General features: G+C 36.2%; 1 protein-coding gene across 1 annotated transcript in view; it reads right to left on the bottom strand.

The window, feature by feature from the left end:
• NRG3 (neuregulin 3) overlaps positions 1 to 20,199 on the bottom strand; it is a 570,166-nt gene that overhangs the window by 111,050 nt on the left and 438,917 nt on the right. Inside the window, exon 6 of the mRNA XM_014940346.1 lies at positions 745 to 818. Within this exon, the coding sequence (XP_014795832.1) occupies positions 745 to 818 (74 nt within the window). The remainder of the gene's footprint in view (positions 1 to 744; positions 819 to 20,199) is intronic.

Genomic DNA, 20,199 nt, shown 5'->3' with positions numbered 1-20,199 from the left:
AAACCAAGAGATTGGATATGACCCTTTGTTGTATGTCACTTCATTTAGAAATTTAAGATGAACGTTAATTAGTAAATTAATTCACTTCCAAGAAATGAATCTTGGCTAATATTTTTTACATACTTTTGTTAGTAAACAGAATTTTAAAAGTGCAACAGTGGAGCAGGAGAACATATATGCACAGATGGTATTCTCGCATATATTGAGCAGTATAATAGAAATTACTTTGTCTCCACATTACTACCTAAAAGCACACCTTTACTCCACAAATACAGAGAGCCTTCACTTGTAAAAGTGAAAAAAGATACGGATTTTTCATAAAAATGACATTGTGTGTTTCCAAGGAGATTATAATCTCTGCAGTTCCAGACAATATAAATTTATTTTCTTTTGAAGGAACCACTATGCAGCCTATACTTGGTTTCCTTTTAGATTAAGTAACTTGATTTGTTCTCAGGTCAAACGTAGAGAAACGTGAACATTCTGGCTTTAAGCAGGGACAGTATTATTCCTAATCATTAGGAATCAAGTCCTCTGATGGCCTGCCCTGCTGCAGCAGAAAATATTTTGTAAGAACAGAGACTGGAGGATGCGTTTTCATCCTACCAACAAAAGCCACACTGTTCTCTACACGCAACTTCAGCGGTCCGTAATATGCTTTCTGACAATAGGCAAAGGGTCATCTTGCATGGCAAGAATAGCCTCCAGCATGGATAAAAAATATAAGAAAAACATTTGACGTACTTGGATCTGACAAGATTGAGTCGGTTTTCGGCAAAAATTGGTCACAGCGGACTCCTTGGTAGCCCTCTTTGCACCTGAGAAAAAGGGGATAAATGACAAACATACGCATGCGATAGTAAAAGGTTAATTTCAAGGCAGCAAAATCAACCGACATTCTCCCTGCCAATTCTGCGAGGTACTTGCATATTTACAGCATTTCAACTATTACAGAAGCAAGGTTATTACTTGAACACAATGGAAGCAAGTAAAATCATTTGTATTTCAAAAAATTCCCCTCAATCCTTTTCAATTGTTTTAGAAACTATGAAAAGAAACATCATTTAAGCATAGCTCTTCTTTTAGATATCAATTCAGTGAAACAATCAAAGAAAAAAACCATGATAAATTAGATATATTTGTAATAAAATAAACTCATTAGGTAACAGAAAGCTTTATAAAGCTTCTGCATTATACTAGCCATCACATTAACAACTTGTTTATCTTTGGCCGTTTTAATAAGCAGAGAACAATTATATAGTCATTAATTTTATGACTAGTTTCTACTGTGCTTAAAAGATAACACGTTTAGGCATGATAGACAATGTCAGGCATTGTTTGTGAGTGAAGAGTCTTAGGTGTCTGTGGAATTAGATTTTAAACACAACGTAAAACAGAATATCCTTGTGCCTTAACAAACATGAACTGGCTTTGACTGAGATTCTAATACTACTATCTATCTTGAAACCTTATTGCAAAAAAACTCCATTTACTGCATTTGGATGGTTCACAGAAGTCTCTCTCTCTCATTTCAACTAAGTGTATCAGAATCAGGACTTTAATTATTTATTCACCAAGCAGTTTTTCAGAGAAAAGTGATGGACACTTTAATTATAAATGATAGCAACAGGGATTCCATATCTCCCAAAGCTCTTGCACATTCTATAAACAATACGCTCAAATCAGCATCATCAACTTCATTAGGATTGACAACTGCAGCTTGAATTATGTGATAATGTCGAGAAGTTATCTGCTCCTTCACAATGTTTCAACTCAGGCTTCCTCTAGAAGTTGCCTTTTAAAATGCTTTTGGGTTAACCAAGTAATGCTTCAGTGAGAAGTACATCTCTCCAGCCTTGATGCAGGGGTTACAAAGCACATTTGTGAACAAATATGTAAAGTATAAGAATTGTCATCAGACCCCCAAAAAGCAGTAAAAATCTACAGTAAGAACAAGATTAAAAATCATATATATATATATATTTCAAAACCTCCCTTTTGGCCTTTGTGAATGATACTGAGTCCTTGTTTGGAGATCAGTTTCTTACTGGCACTCCTCTATCTATAAAATGACTAACTGGCAAAAACTGAATTCAGATCCTATAGGAGTGGTCACAAGTTATCAGTTAAGGAAAAAATGTTTCTTTTTTTTTAATGCAGAATATTACATTAAAATTGTCCACTAGTCAGGAAAACTGAAGAAGTGCCCATATACTCAGGCACTGCTGATTATAAGATATCAGAAGTTGTCTCACCAAATGGACACATTTCTTCTCAGTCTTGAGAGAGCTGATAGACCTCATTTCAAAGCTTAAGAACAACCTACATGGGTTGGGGATATTCTTGTCTTTGCGTTAGCATTTCCTGTTAGCTTTTTGACATACATTTGTACCTGCCTCGGTTACTATTACCCTTAAAACCCTCTGTGCTAAACTGTTGGTCTATAAGTCACAGAAGCGTGCATCACACAGCTTAATCCCACAACTGAATACTTTGATGTTATGTGTGAGGATAAAGAGTCAGAGAGTGGTGACTCCTGGAAGAGCTGTACCAACTGCTCATCAGCACATGTGAATGCCCATCAGCCAGAGCCCGGCCGAGCATCACTACAAACACCCTCAGGCCAGCAGGAGCAGCCCCCTCCCTTTCTCTCTGGTGGCCAACGGGGCACATCTGAGCCAGAAGCTCTGCTGCTTTCCTTTCCTTACCACTCCATTCACATAACAGCTGACAGAGTCTGCATCATTAATTCCCCTGTCAGATAGTCCAGGTAATTAATTGTTCATGCCAGAATTGAAGGAGCGAAATTTTGCTACTGTTAACTGCTAGGATAGATTTGAGGGTCTCTATTCCAATCCCGCCAACTGTGTTGCGGTCTGAATCAAATATCGGTCTTTAAGTTTAAGGAAATATTTTTTTTGTATCTCCCCAAAATGACAAAAGGTGCTATGGATATTTTCACCTTCCATTTAATGTTGTTCAAAAGGATTACATTTTATCAGTTGCAAATATGGCAGATGCCGATAAAGTTGGTGGCCTCAAAAACAACCTGATGGGAGACTCCTGTAACTGGTAAAGCATCACCCCAGTACAGGACTCTAAACTACATGTGTTTCCATGTCTTTCTTTTCCTGACTTTGTAAGAGCAATGGGTTGGAACAGTATATATCACAGAGTCACTCAGATTTACAACTTCTCCCTTGTAAAACTCAGCATCCCCGGTACCTGACTGAATTGCACACTGCCATGGCTATGCTGTGCAATCTGGAGATAATGATGGGGATGGATTTCTGCTCTTAAAAATGTATTGGCTATCATATCAAACTATTATTTTTATCCTGACTATATCAGACATATACTGCTACTTGTCTCCATCACTGTGAAACTGGAGCATACAGTAATCAGCTGCCTGACTGACCTGGATGAGTCTAAAGCAACATTTTCACTCACCTGTACACTTCGATGAACATGCCACAGGAGAAATTTATTTTTGTTACTTTCCAAATTTAGCACAGAGGTGGCTGATATATCAAAGAATAAATATAGCCTTTTAACATAATAACATAACCTTACACTAAGATAACAACGACTATGGCCATACATGGCTTGGGTTTTTTTTAAATTTTATTAACTTTTTTCAGCAAAGATAAAAACTAAGCCTCCTAGTTTCATTAACAAATTATTTTTGATATCCATAAGACACCAAATAATAGCAACAACTGCTTTGCTAACATTAGACAAAAGTTTAAACCTTTGTTATTAAGTCTTGTGAAATGTGTTGCAGAATATACATTTGACAGTTATAACATTACAAGATGATAAAAGCTGATTGTGTTATGGCATTCTATAATCTTTGCTAAAGCATCTGCCATCCGTCCTAAGTGGGCAGATGTGATAATTGTGCCCATGATACCTGACATGCATACATCCTGCTAATTGGCATCACACCTCTAAGGTAAAAAAAACCCAGCCTGATGAAACCCCTATTACAACAACACTGTTGTGTCACATACAGAAGCTCAGGAAAGCCCAATTGCGGTCATTCAGTATCGCCACCCGCAGTGTGAATGATCACATTCATATTTATGGATGTGTCAAAAACACTGTGAGTAATCAAAGAAATCTTGAGAAATGCTTTGATGCAGCTGACTGTTTCAGAAACAATCATCTGATGATGTGAGAAGCAAATGTTTATTAGATATGCCTTTAAAAAAAAGAAAATGAAACTAGGATAAGACAGTGCTTGTTGTGAAGCGAAAGCTCTGATCTACATGTGGGACTCCCACATCACAGGCCAGAAAGGGCAGTCTGAGCTCCATTCCAGCACCAGAAATCAATTCTGTGCTGAAGCACTGCACCGAGTGAGCAGGGTTGCCCACACGCTTAAGTGCAGACCATGGTGAATGGCTCTAATAAATAGCGTTAATTATACCCTCCTTGCAAAGTAAACATGAAAATAGAATCCCTATTTTGCATTCAGATTTTATCAAAATAACTATCTGCCTAGGCTCTAGACCAAAAAGATCAACAAAAATGTATGAATGGAATGATTTAAATCCTCCTGATTAAATGGCATGAAAAGAGAACCACAGGTAAAGCTAATCTCCAGCTGCAAGAACACTTGCAAACAATACATCTCTAAATGGTATCTGTTAAATTCAGCTAAGATTATTTTATCACATGTTTCTCACATATTACATTGGTAATGTACTTTCTCTAGATTATTCTGTTTAAGATTACTGAAGACAACCTGCACTGTGCATTGAACTTTACGGAATCACCCACAACGTCCTGCATGTGAAAACATACACACAGAAACACTTTTCTCATTCCTGGTAAAAATTTTTTTCTTTCTACTTGAGCATATTTGCGCTTAAGTATTAAAAAGTAAGCAAAGTATGAGTGTTTATTCAATCCTTTTATCCCCATTTTTAGTATTTAACAGTATTAATACATGTATATTCTAGTCAAAGAGACCACAGACATTTTCTGTGGACATTTTTCAGAATTGTTTCTTGTGTATTCAAACCGTAGGGAGCCAAGGGAGATTTCAAATAGATAACTGCATCACAGGTAGGAGTAACACAGCACTCCAAATCCCTAGATTTCAGATGGGATACAGTGGTAAAAAGTAAAGTGACTAGGGACAGGGGGTGGGAAATTGCACATTTGGCAAAGCTGAGGGCTAAAATCTATCTAAAGCCAGCAGGAGAAAGGGAAGATATTACAAAGAACCTACTTAGAAGAGTCAGGGAAAAACATATAAAGCTTATGGCCAAGAAACTATTACCATCGCAGTTTACATTTACCCCAAGTACTTCCATATAAAGCTCCATATCCGTATAAAACTGAAATACTTTAGCTCTCAAGGGACAGTAATGCACAGAAGGCATGAGAGAGAGCAGTACCATCAGACTGCAGAGGCTATGAAAGACGATAATGCTGTGAACCCCTATCTCTTTCCTCCTTCCCTATCCGTTTGAAATGGGACTAATTCTTTTTCTTCCTTAAGTGTGGTGATCACATTGCCTTCGACCATGTGAAGAAGCATGCAGAAAATAGATTTTATGCACAAAGTCCAGAATTTTGCAACCATAAGATATATGAACTCCTCCGAAATGGAAATTTTGAAGATGGCATTTGGAATCTCAGTGACAGAATACGCCAGCAGACAGAGCTGTAATACTATACATCAGGAAAATAAGCATACCCTAGACCAAAAGTGATTTGTGACATTTAACAGAAATGTCTTAATACTGCAGTGCCCAAAAGATAAACTTACATGAAACTATAATCTGATTCTACCATTATAAACAGAAGTAATTCAATTTGAAAGATGGAATTAATAGTACCTATGAAAAATGAAATTTAATTTTTGCAATGTGTCCAGACCAATGCACGTTTCCATCTCCTTGTAAAAGCTTCAAGATTACAATCTCAAAAACACTACTGATTAGAATGACCCACCTCATAATTTCACTGGATCAGTTACAAATTACTTTCTCATGACACCATTACAGCCTATCAGATGTCAATAAGAGTACATGCTGCATCTCTTATTTATTCTCTAAAGGAGAAATCAAAGATCATGATAAAAAAAAAATATTCCAATGGTCTAAAAATTTTGATCAAGTATTTATGGTCACACAGAGAATGCAATATGCTTGATCCTGGTTTAGAGAGCCAGTTATGTGACAAATATACAGTAGCAAGCCATGTCACTGTATAGGCCATTGGGTTGTCCCACAATCTAGCCTGAAACATGCCGTTAACAATAAAAAATAACCCCTTTGCTGTGCAAGTAAGCTAAATATAGACTTCTCTGCTTGCAACTAGAATGGTCTTAACTGGAGTCAATGGAAATTTGTATTTATTATCATGACAGTTATTAAGTAAAGACTTTATTCACAAGGGAAGAAAAATGTAATCTCAACAGTGAGGGTCAGACAGGATGTCCTGTCATGCAGCATGACACTATAAGCAGAAAACAGGCTTCATAGATTCAACAGATTAGACCACTGAACCACAATTTAAAATTTTTCTCAGTGGATGCCATAATCAAAGCCAAACAGAAAATGAACCCTTCCTAAAAATCAATAGTTTGCTGGTCAGGCACTCACCTGAGAAGTAAGAGATTCACATTCAGTTTTTGGTGTGAAAATGAAGCAGTAAAGACTTGAGCCAGTTTTCTGTATCACAGAAATGTGATATAGATTATATATATAATCAAGATCACTTGATTATTATCTGTTTTAGGAAGGACTGCTCTTGTATTTACTTGAAAAAAAAATCAGAGACATTCCATTTCATTAGGGAGGGGAAAAAAGACAATGAAAAAGTTTCCAACGCAGCTCTAATCATGCGTGAGTGAAAGAGTCATGTGTTGAGCCTTGGACAGTTACTACTGTTATCAGGTAATTGTTTACACCCAACAGAGCTTGTAGCGAGATACAAATCCAAAGTAATATTTTAACTGCAAATCAGCTAATGGTTATTGGAGACTTTTCCAGAAATTGCAGGGCTCAGGAGACAAGGCATATATCGAAGAGTGCTGGCAGAGATGACATTTTTCTCTTTGCAAATCTGTTTCTGTAGTTTCACAATGGAAAGACTTTTTCAAGTTGATATGACTTTTCCAATATCGTTTCATAAAAGGATCATGCAACAACTTACAAGCAATCTGTTAAAGGAAAAGGCTTTTCTTAATTGTGAGAGTGACTGTGGGCGTTGGGCCGTAGGTGCTCTGTGTGCGGTCTGTGGGCAGTGAGCACATGGGGCAGGGGGCAGGGAAGAGGAGTGGGAGGAAGGATGACAGCCCCTAATACAAAACCAGTTACAAAAGCAACAGGGGAAACTGCCCTTCATTAATTCCTCCCTTGATCGATTTAACACTCCAACATATACAACTGAATAAAACTCAATCTCTTCCTGAGACGAAATGCTGGACTTTAAAGCTAGATGAAAAAAAACCTCACAGCTTTTCAATAGTTTCCATGAGTGATATAGCACATCTACCTCACCACAGTCCGACCTATTACAGAGAATCACTTTTTAAAATATGCTTCTAACTGGCAGGGTCTATCCTTCCTCCTTGTCCAAAGATGACAAACTGTAGGTATTTCATAATCAGACTTATGAAATGTACCTGAGAGATCTTCCAACGTGGATTCACTATCTAACACAGCCTTTGTGTCTTAGTTGTGGTAATTTTTTTAAAACCCACAGTGCAATCATCTAAGTCATATACGACCACAAAAATCCAGTAGCCTCTACTACTTTATATCGCTACAGTAAAGCAATTTCAATAGTGTTTACAGAAACCATCAGTAAGCAAAAGAGAAAAAGCCCCAAAAATCCAAACATGGATTTTTGGCAACCCTTAGCAACCTTAAATAAAAATAACCAAGGCTTCTAGCACCAAGAAGCAAAAATGATACCTTTTATGCAAAAAAAGAGTAAACAGAACCAGTCATTAAAAGGTATGCTTAGATAGGTGGGTCCTTACTGTGAAATGCTGTGGATTTATGACTGCAGCAATACAGTACGTGTACCTCTATACCAGCAGACTTTTGGGCACTTCTTGCATAAAGTTCTAGCCCCTACAGTCTATGTCATGCACAACATATAACTCACTAACTAAAATTAAACTAAAGTCAATATAAACAGATGAAATCAACTAAATTAAATTAAATTGAATGCATGGCATTAGACAGAAGAAAACTGAGGATCCAATAAGAAGTTGGGTAAAGACACAATATTTCTTGAACACAAACATGAATCCCTTCAGATGGGAAGGCCAGAACACTCACCCAGGAAACTCTCCCCTCTCCTCTTTTTCTTTCAGATTTTTTCTTTTTTTTCTAAAATAATTTCCAAAAGAAAGATGCAACTTACTGCATAATAAAGGTTTCATATCAGGGTTTGAACATACTTTATTTTTTGAAGACTTTGCATTCTATTAGGGATGGAATTAAAATATGTATCCGCCTTTTTCTTTACTTAAAGAAATAACGTTGACTATTATGTAAAGAAATAGTACAATTCTTACAGAATGGACAATATCAACTTTAGGGAAAAAAAACCACTTCTCTGTCAATTTCCTTTTAAAACATTGCAACTGTTAAAAATAAGTAGAGCAAGTAACTACAAAGGAAATTATACTGAGAAGGCAGCCAAAGAAGGGTATGAAAAGGTTTCTTCTATACTATTTGCCCTAGAAGCAGGCTAGCTGAAAAATTCTAACATCAATAGAGAAATTGAATCATTCTTTTTAAAAATCATACTTATCATTGGTATAATTCACTATATTTTTTCAGCATTTAAATTGCCAGTGCACTTCTCTGAAACAGGGATTTGCTATTATGCTCTTGGTACAAATGGCATAGAGATTAAAGGTCACAGCTACAAAACCCTGAGTCATTGCCCAGATTCAGATAATACAACTTTCAACTAATTTGTTGACTCCAGTGTTTCAGGCTCCTTTAGCCTTGGAGAAACTAAACGGGTATATTTTAGTAAAATCTGAATTCTCAAAATCCTCTGTAGGAACTGTTGAGCTAAATGAAGCTATTAGCATTGAGAAAAAAGAGTTATGTGGATTTGACTTAAATATCTAAACCAAAATCATGCTCAAACTACTGAATTATCATTCCTCTGTTGATCTGGATGGGTTTCCTTCTTTGTCTTTCATAAAAAGTAGGTCAGAAAAAGAAATTAAAATTGCTAAAAGATGTGAGTAAAGAGTAAAGCCATTTAAGCGATCCAGACCCATGGCAACACCTGAACTTATAATTATTTCATGTCCCCTTAACAACCGAGCATTTTTTTTTTTTAAGGTGTTCCCTTAAAAAAAAAAAAAGATGTTTCATATACTTAATCAATGCACATAGCCCATGCAAAATTGTTACATAGTAGTTCTATAATACAGTACTCACTTAAAACTCAGGTTAGGTTTTGTAACCCAAGATATAAATTTATTTTATTATTGATAGTTACTTGGTGTCAAATTTACTTGTGGCATATCCACATGCAGGTGGTCAAGATTTCACACTAATAACAAAGGCTTTAGGTGTTTCAGGGGATAAGAATTATCTTCACCTACTGAGGATAATGAAAACCTTAAGAAATCATTTCTCCTTTTGTTTCCTTAATATGTATAACTGGATACAATCCTTAGGCATAACAATTTGAAGTGGCAACTTAGCAATTGACTGTAATTTAGTTTTAACTAATGCAAGATCGAAGAAAGGTGATGCATTTAGTTTTTTATTGTAGCAAGCATGTGAGAATTTAAAGAGGGTACAGTTAGAAGTCAGCAACAGGTAGCTAGAATACAGTCATGTTTCAGCTTTCCTCAGTTGTGAGTGGTGTATAATCACATATGTAGAAGGCACTGGAATCTAGACAGACCTACTTATGCTGCTTGTCCAATCAAAAGCAATGTATTTATTTAAATCCATATAAAACAGACAGATGCTTAAATTCAGCACTGAATGGAGCCTAACTGATGTGACTCTCCATCTCTGGGCTGCTACTCTACCTATTATGCATGTCAAATCTTGCTATGTAGCTTCAAAGAAAAAAAAAAAAAACACCAAAAGCTTTTACTTGTGATTGAGCTAGGATGAATGCTATGATTTCAAGAGATGACATCCTCTCCTGTCATCTATGCTTCATTTTCCATCATATATTTTAACAACAAATTTTCTAGTTTTGAAGTCCTGTGTTTCCTTTCAGCTGGAGATCAATCTTTAAATAAGACTGTGTTCAGGAACTATCAAACCCAAGTGTATTGCGATGACTAGAGAACAGACATCACAATGATCATCTGGCTTTTTCAATAATCAACAAAAATGAAATCTTTGTCTGTCCATTAATAGCTTCATAATACAAAGCAGTAGTGTATTGTGTTGTAGAAAAATTCAAATCCGACAGGACTGCATTACTCTACATGGCCAGAAATACAAACACACCACAGACAGAACTGGGTGGATGCAAATTGAGGGGCCAAGGCTGACCAGCGTTTACACGCCCAAAATAACCCATCTGTAGAAGAAATCTAAGAATCCTTCTAAAGTATTGCCAAATGTTTAGCTCTTTTTGTATTACAATGGACAAGGAAGATGAAAGGAGCAAAAATGCAATACTGCCTTCTGAAATTAAGACTAATTAAACAAAATTATAGAAAACCCCAAAACTTTAATGGAGCGGCGTATGGAGGAGCACTTTAACTTCTAGTTTTCATGATAAAACTGGATTTGGATGAAGGCTGGAAAAAGTAATCAATAACACGCAGTCAATGTTGACAAGGACAAGGCCATGCTCGCTTTATGCTAAATCTTTTAAAATCACGGTCCCAGGAGACTGATCAATTAGAAAATTGTGCTTGGTATCAGCTCAATTTTTCACAGGTGCACTCTAGTAAAATCAGATGTTATAAGATCGACAAGTGATAACTTTTATTCAAAAGCTCATATGCACTGCTAATTCCATCTGCTGCTTCTTACAGTACTTTGCAACTCTATGTCAGATTGCACTGGGCAGGCGATACAATTTTTTAATTACATAAGTCTTGATCATTAAAAATGTACCACTCAAAATCAAATAAGATATCATATGTGGAAAAATCTTTTTGAAAATATAGGAATGTGAAAGGTTTAATGAGCATTTTTCATTTTAAAAATGTTTAGCTTTTGTTACTTTATGTTATTGCTGAAATAAGGAAACTCACAGTTGCTGCGTAAATGGAGTCCTCAATGCCAATATTAACTCTAAGATCTGGAAATGCTAGATTAAATTCAGCGAAGGTGGGCAAATGTTTAACAGGGCATTTTGGAAGCACCCCTGTGACTGCACTTCAGAACTGCAATTTCTATGTTCTCTTTTGCTTTCTGAAGAAAGATTTTAGTGCTGATCTTTACCAGGAGCAAGTTGTCACAGCCTGTTCATTCTAGCAGTTCAATGCAAGTTCATTGCATATATACGTACCGTATGGCAGCATTTTGACCAGCCCCAAGTGTGGCAAAATGCAATAATACTGCCCCTGTCCTGGTGATTTATTTTTCAAATTTAACCCAACAGAAAGATGAACACAGACTTTCCTACTCCATGTTGCACCATTAAAAAATAATAATAAAAAATAATCCTTCCTCCTTAACAACAAACCTGTAACAAATCCACAACAAACATCCATAACAAAGCCACAAAAGCATTAGAAACTGTCTTTGAATATCATCTAATAAACATAATGTTTAACCAACTAACTGAGCAATCATTTCTCTGCTTTTTCAGATTTAACCAATCAAAAAATCTGAAAAGCTTTGATTAGGTTTTTTCCACAATATACCTCTGCAGTGTGATAAATGATTTACTATGGATGATAAATGAATATAGTCTTTCATTATGTACGGCATTCATCAGCTACGAGAAAGCTTTTGAATAAATGGAAAGTGATTTCATACCATATTCAAAGCCTCATGCAACTAAGGCACAGATGAAAGCCACATTCAGTACTTGAAAAAACAAATTAATATGAGACCTTTGCTTTACATTATATCTCCCCAAGATTACCATCTATATAAAAGCCCTTCAGAACTCTTCTTGAAATAATCTTTCAGGCACTGGACTTCGGTAGGAAAAAAAGTACGTCCAAAAATCAATAAAGAAAGGACTAAAAGATGGAAGATTGATAGATGCTATCATAGTACTCGGTCAGAACCTACCTCACCTTCAAGTGGCTATTTATTAAAGACGCCAATTACAACAATAAGTGAGAAAATTCTAAAGAGGGATGCAAATTCACTAGTAGGTAGCATAAAAGGTTTGCTGGATGTGTTTCTTTCACCAGTTTCTTTCCCACACGTTACAAGCTCAACATTGAAGGTTTGTGCTTCCATCTACTTCATGAAAGTAACAGTCCTGGACTTCACTCAAGAACTTACAAATGTTTTTCATTTTGTTTCATGGACTATTTCCCAACTCCAAAATAGAGCCAAAAATACTCAGAAATTAAATTCTCTTTTTCAAAGCCAAGCTAGAAGTACAATGGATCCTTCGCTTACCATGAAAAAGTCATGCAAGATTTCCAGTCCAGCCCTACAGATTCAAAAACACCTGTCATGTTCCAGCAAAACTTTATAATTCTTTTTTTTTTTGACAATTCAAAATTCACGTAAGAACTCAGATGCTTGACTAGTAATAATATCTATATGGAATAATGCTCGTCACAGACTCCTCAACAGCTCAAGGCCACATTATGCCAATGCTTATCCACAGAGACAGAGTGCCTCTGTCAGGCCCTCAAAACCCCTCAGTGATTCAGTGGGGTATATTTTTTTTGTACCTATTTTTATACCTGATTTGGAAAGAATAATTGAAGCCACTCTGGAGGTGCCAGTTAAAATATCCTTAACTACTAACAGATGGTCTACACAAATGATGCCCTCTCACTTTATAGCAGGAAATAAACATGCCTCTGCTACTGTATTTTATATGATCAGCACACATCACATTTTATAGATAAGAACAATTTGACATGCAATGTAATTGCCTAGCAAAGTTCAAATAGAGAAATATTTTCCAAAAGAACTCTTCCTTAGCATATTAAGTAGAATTTATAACCCAGAAAATGAATGGTGTTAGCATTCAAGCAAGCCATTTTCTGGAGATATTTAAATTTGCAACTGAAAACCTCCAAATCTTTAAAGTTGGCCCATTCTACAGTAAGATTTAGTAACAAGTCTTGTGTAGAATAATTTTCTTCTGAACAGACAACTATATGTATTGTAATGACGCTATAGCATATGTATTACTATGTAGATTTAGCATAAAACTAGCAGCTAAAGCTGTCCTGCTAATGGATCAACAGCTTACAAGTCAGCAAAAAGTGCTGGGGTCAATTGACTAAAGCTAGAGAGTTTCACTCCTAGAGAGGGCAGGAAGATGCAGTCTTCGTCCCATTACTGTGCCTACTGCAGCTGGCAATCCACTGCCTTAAAGCTTCAAAACATGCAATGAAGACTCCAGCCCTAAGTCCTTCTGAATTTACTCTGCTCTCTCCTTACTTCAGTCACAAAAGAGAAAGTCTGTAGGAGATAAAGCTGGAGAAGCACAAACCTGCAACAGGAACAGCACCACTCTAAAGAAAAAAACTAGTTACCCCATCATCCACATAAAATGCCGATGGATTTCCACAGAGGCAATATGGAAAACCCTTACTACACTGAATAAGCAGGAAAATTAATTGAAGCTGAAATAACGTGTCTAACATAAAACCCCCCATATTATGTTTTACACAAAATATTATTAGAACAAGGAAAAAACTCCCCTCTTTGTTCCACTGTGAAATCTTGACCTGAAGCCTTCTTAGTTAGTTTCTTGCTTGTGAGTTAAAAGAACCCGCATCATTACAAAGTATTAGTAATTTGTGCATTTTTGTCCACAAGTTATTAGTGCAAGCTTATTAAGTTTCACCAGCCAACATACTTGTAATTTAGTAGGGTTTGGATGAGTATGCTTCAGACTACAGGATGTGTATTAACGGCAAGAAATTCCATTTGACAACTGGCAGTAGCCGACCCATCAATGCAATGACATCATTATTTGTGGAAAATGGAAACTTTTTCAATGGAAAACTAGGAACATCAATTTATTAACTGTAAGCAGTAACACAATTTCACGTTATGAACTCAGCTCAAGCTCCATTTTTTGCAGATCTGTTCAAGAATCTTTAAAAATTATAACTCTGCGCATGTTTGGTACTTTATTATTGCTCATCATTTGTGGAGGGTTTGTTTACATGACACCAGTCTTGTAGCAATCTCCTTGAATACAGCTATTTTGTATACAGGATAAAATTTCCAACCACACCAAAGGCCAAGGATGTCATGATGCCAAAAAAATAATCAGAATAATGTTTGTTTGCTAAGCTTGCATTTTAAAAAAAAAATATATATATTCAGTTACCTGGCAAGTCTTGATTAACACAAAAATCACTGAAATAGTTGGAAACATGCTGATGAGCATAAGCTATGCATTATTTGGAAGAAATGTTCACCTTAGCTTAAGAATCAGAATGACCCAATGTAATAAACATTGTTAATACAAAAACTTTCTAGCAAGGGTGGGGAGGGGTTTGCAAAAACATATAGCAGACATGAAAGTATGCTATTTATTTCTGATTCTAATATTATAAAAGTTATTTTTAATACATTACCTCCAAGTAGGTTAGCTACCCAAAATGTGATACGCAGCAAGTAGGGGCAAATTATATGTTCTCTATGTCCATTTTAATACTCGCCCAACATGCAAAGCACCTGTCTGGCTGACACAATTCTCACTACCGGCTATGTGCTAACACACAGAAATCCAAACCACATTATTTCATGATTACTTGTGGGCAGAAAGTTGTCTAACCAGGACATTTAATTTGCTGTCTTTCCTGCAGCTTCTGTAAGAAGAGCAGCAGAAACAGAAACGTTATTAGAGGCAAGGGAGCTCCTGAGAATTGTGTCAATATTTACACTCAGGTTAACACTACTGAGAGGATTAAGTCCTTCCTTCCTAGCAGTTCAGCTCTGCAAAATGCCAAACTCTGTTACATTAAAATATATGAAGCGCTTAAATTCAAGCAAATAAATGGAAGCCAGATGAAAAATAATTATGCATTGAAGAGAACAGCATTCACAAAAAGACCTGCTATATTTGAGTTGACAATTTGCTTCTCTTCTCAATACTTTTTTTAAAAGCAGGCAGTTGCATGAAAAATCACCGTGCTCTGCCACAACCTGCCAAATTCAACAAAAAAAGAAAACTTTGAGAATTGGACCACTATTAAATAATGGCAATTGCAACAGCTAGAGCTGATCTGACATGCCTGTCACCAGAAAATAATGGTCATACGTACAAGATTCTTGCTTGATTCCATTTTCAAAATAATGGCAGCAGAGGGCAATAATCAGGAAAGTCATTATGTCCCATTTAAGATCATTTTGTAGATTAGAATTAGTCTCTGACAAGACGTCCCTATGAAATTTCAGGAATAGATTTGCTTCTCTTGAATTCCTAATCATAAATCAACTTAACTCAGCGACGTGTTTCTGACAATTCTCTTCTGAATTCAGGTGAAAGCAAAGCGGCACAGCTCGTACTGCTTCTAGACGGTGCTACCAAATTTTTCTCGTCACAAAAAGAGCAGAATGGGTCATTCTGATCTTATTCATTCTTATTTCAAAGGAAATAAATACTAAAGCCTAAAGCCTTTATGGGGAAGAAAGCGGAGGATGTCTGCTCCGCAGCTCTGCTCCAGGAGCCACACTGCCTTCCTCTGGTGTGACCTTCAGCCAGACACTTCCCAGCATCACCGCTCCCAGTGCAGCACAGGAAGATCAGCTCAGCCTTCCCCTCAGCTGGAACATTGTGAAGGGAAACTATCAAACCCCCTGCAGTAATGGTGGTAATACAAGCATTGAAGCTATACGGGTAATGAAATAAATACACCTTTGTCATTTTCTGCAGAACGCAGAAATCTTGCATTGTCAAGTTTGCTCGTCATTCAGCATTTTTTTCTTCAGAGAAAAAACGTTGAGACTTTTTCAAAAATGAAGCAATATTAAACATGCATTAAACACTTCTTATAAGGAAAATTAGGATACTCTCATTTCCTTTTTAAAATTTAACTTGTAAAATAGTAATATGCCAAGTAACAGTAAAGCAAAGCTTGGCATTCCCCATCCCACTGTCATGCAGGATATGAGTTCCTTTCCAGAAATAGGATATAAAGGCTCCCTGTATTTTGGGGAACAGAAAAATAGGAGGGGAGGAAAACCTTGTCTGAATGATCTCTCAAGGCTGGATGGTAAATGCAGTCACTGTGGGTATCAGCTAAACCATGCACATGCCGGGGCCAGCACAGCTGTGTTAGACACGTGTACCTTTACTATTTCAGCTTCAAGTCCAAGGTTAGCTCGGACATTTCTTTACTCCCTTTGTTACAAACTATTCTAAATAAAATATTGCCATCCTTGATATTTTCACACCATTGCTATTTACTGGTATTTCTCACCTTACAACCGCACAACTAAATAACTGCACTTATATATAAATTGATTACTCAAAAGTCAGCCAGGCAGTGAAACATGTTTATCCCACTTTTGTGCATGGAATATACATCTTCATATATCAACTATGACTGGAGTCATTCCTCTACAAACTCATCATCATTACATGTTTATCTATGCCTCTAATGTGGTGGATTTTTTTTCCCCAGTTGTAAGAATTTAGTAAGTTCCTTTAAACATCAGTACACAGATCAGAAAATAAAAAGTGACCAGGCTTGCTTTTTCCAATTATACCAAATAGTCTTTTCCTTTTTGGTTGTCTTTACTGCCTTTCAAACTTACTAGAAATGAGATGCTCATTAACTTTATTTATTTTTACCAAGTGAGTATGTTTCTAAACAGAAGAGGACCCCTCTAAAAAATATCCTCATCCCATTGCGCTTATTGCCCCAAATAAGTTGGCTCCTTCTGTTAAAGTATCTGCCCTTTTACTCCCCTCCACCACCACAAGTCAAATGACCTACGTGGTAAATTTAATTTGGATTCTATCCTGCTAAGGATGATTTATAATATATTTTGCATACAAAATAAATGCTTATGTTTTGAAATATGGAAAAAGAATAAAACTGTTGTTAGAGCTATGCTACTCCATTTCTACAGAGAAAAGGTACGTTTTGGTAACATAATAATGCCTTATTTCATTCACTCAAAGAGCTAAACAACCACAGTTCTTCAGCCCCCATATGTTCCTACCGAATGCTTAGAGGAGAAGAGAACTTCTCAAAATAGATTACTACGAATAATATTTTAAAGAAATTGAAGAGATAACCAGCTTAAAGCAAGTGGGGGAATCCATTTACTCACAGTTTAAAATACTCTTACTTTACCTCAGGAGTTTGAGTTCAAGATTTATGACGAAAGAAACATCAGTTGCCCTTAAACCTGGTGCACCTTTCAATCTATTTTGTGCTAAATGATCTGTAAGCATTCACATGGGATTTAAAGTGAAATGGTTTCATTTGATTTGATATAAAATTAAAAAAAAAAAAGTACCCTGATGCAATACAGATTGATCCAGCACTGTTACCAACTTAAAGCTAGCACAAGGATTAATCATCTGAAGTCTTAAAAATAACATTTAGGAAAATACACACTGCTGTCCTTTCCTTTTATATGCTTAATGAATTTTTTAAAGATTATACTATTGATTTTAAACCATGTTTTTAAAATCCATGTTCTCATTAATTTGCTTTTTTTCTAGTGTTCCTCTGAAACAAGAATAAAGCGACATGAATGAAACCAGACACACTGGGGGCAAAAGTCAAGTTAAAACCTGAGCTAGAAACCAGTCTCAGGTTAACATAAACTAGTATGATGCACAAAATTAAGGTCAAAGGTTTTTTCTTAGTAATTTTGCCTTGTCAACTCCTGACTTTAACTTACACAGTCTAATTAAAAGCTAAATGCTAACAAAAAAAATTATTCACCCAAATACCTAAAAGCATCTTGGCTTCTAATACGTAAGAAACTGACATTATTCCATTCATTTCAGAATATAGTAACATATAGATTAAAAGCTAAATGCTAACAAAAAAAATTATTCACCCAAATACCTAAAAGCATCTTGGCTTCTAATACGTAAGAAACTGACATTATTCCATTCATTTCAGAATACAGTAACATATAGATACTACACTTCAAAAAATAATATTAATAAGCATATCTGCATTAATTTTAGAAGTCAGACAGGTAAGGATATTTCTGTGTATTCCAAATAATTCAAGATTCTCTTCTTTTGATGGTAATCATAAACACAAGAAAAACGTTCATCTACATCGTCTACGAAAACATGTTCTTAGTTTCATAAATAATGGGTTTCTCAGATATGAAATATGAAATTATGCCTTATTTAAATAAGCTCAACCTGCAAAGATTTACAACTTAATATAAAGGCTTCTGTCTCTAGAGTCATATAATGGAAAATTAAATCCATCAATCCTGAAAAATGTTTTTCTTTTTTTACTTTACTTCAAATTCTATGAGAGTCAGGAAAAAAGTTTTAAGTAATTAGCAGAGTTTTGCATATCTATCACAGTTAATAACCTGAGACCCAGAGTGCTATGGAAGGGAACCATTGAAATGAATAACCAATATTCAAGTCACAGGAAAGAACTGCTTCCTTCAGCACCTTCCTGGAGTTTGCGTTTGGAAGACTGAGACCTTTCTGTCTCCTCCTTTCTCTCCAGCTTTCTGTAGTTACGTTTCACCAGTACTTAAGCTTGGGAAAAGACATTCCCTGGTAGCAGGTCTGGAATGTTTCCCCACCTTTCTTTCTTGCAGACTGGATTAATTCTTACCTTCCTCTATTCTACAGGTTTAACAACCTGCCTCAAAAGCAATATATCTTCTGAAGTGTCCTGATCACCTACATAGCCCAGACCGATCCAGAATTCCAACTGCTTTCTTGGAATAATACCGTGTATGAAATTTCATCAACAAAGTCACTATGGCACAGAAGCAGCAGCTGTATGACAATTAAAGGGATGGGGCATCTGGCATGAGGACAGGCTGAGAGAGCTGGGGTTGTTGAGCTTGAAGACAAGGCTCAAGGTGGACGTTACTGATGTGCACAAATGCAAGGTGCAGGGACTGCAGAAGACAGAGCCAGGCTCTTCTCAGTGATACTCAGTGAAAAGACAATGGGAATGCATTGAAATACAGACGACTCCCCTCTGTTTTACTGTGATGGTGGCAAAACACTGGAGCAGGTTTCCCAGAGCATCCAGTCTTTGAAGTATTCAAAACTCAAGTGGAGAGTCCTGAACAACGTGCTTTAGCTAAGAATGAGTTGGATTAAATGATCTGCATGTGCCTGCCTACCTTAATGATTCTGTGATAACCAAAAAGATCATTTCCCTGAGAATTACAAGACTTCCCATGGTAAAAAACCCAAAACCAAACCAACAAAAAAACCCTACAACAAAATCTCCACAAATGCAATCTTTTCTAATGAAACTAAATTTACCTGAAGCCCAGACTATTTCCTAAAGCCCAGCATAATTGTTAACAACCATTTGGCATCATGAGAGACAGATGAAAGGAAAACAGATTTACATAGCTGAAAACAACATTCCCTGCTTTCTAAATAAAGTGCTCATATGAGTCATGGAAATCAATTATACAGGCTTCTTTTCTTACTAAAGAAAGACCTAGGATCTATACATAGCCATCATTTTCTCCTCTCCATGCCCCAAAGCTTGAGGTCTGGTTTCATCATCTTTGCTTTAAAAGTAACTCACCTCACTTAGAGCTATAATACAGAGAATAAATGACATAAATGAAATGCCATGTGTGAGCTGATTAAATTATAGTTTCATTTTTTTCCTTTTTTATAAAAACATTTGAAGACTTTTGACCTTTTTATCCTATTCTGATTGATTCAGTAAATTGCACCCCGGGGAGACAAAAAAGAGAAAGCAAGAGCTAAATCAGAGACAGAGGCAAAGCAAAAGACTGCACACAGCTTGGAGAAAGCACTTTACCACAAAGCAGATGGTTGTGAAAAACAAGACATTTTTCTGAAGTCTGTACTAATTCACTATCGGAAAGCAACTATCAAAAATATCAGCACAAAAAATACAAG

The sequence above is a fragment of the Calidris pugnax genome, unplaced genomic scaffold, assembly GCF_001431845.1.
Source record: "Calidris pugnax isolate Ruff unplaced genomic scaffold, ASM143184v1 scaffold39, whole genome shotgun sequence".
In the NCBI taxonomy this organism is placed as follows: domain Eukaryota; kingdom Metazoa; phylum Chordata; class Aves; order Charadriiformes; family Scolopacidae; genus Calidris; species Calidris pugnax.
The sequence above is the reverse complement of the archived record's forward strand: the minus strand, read 5'-3'. Positions and strand labels throughout refer to the sequence as shown.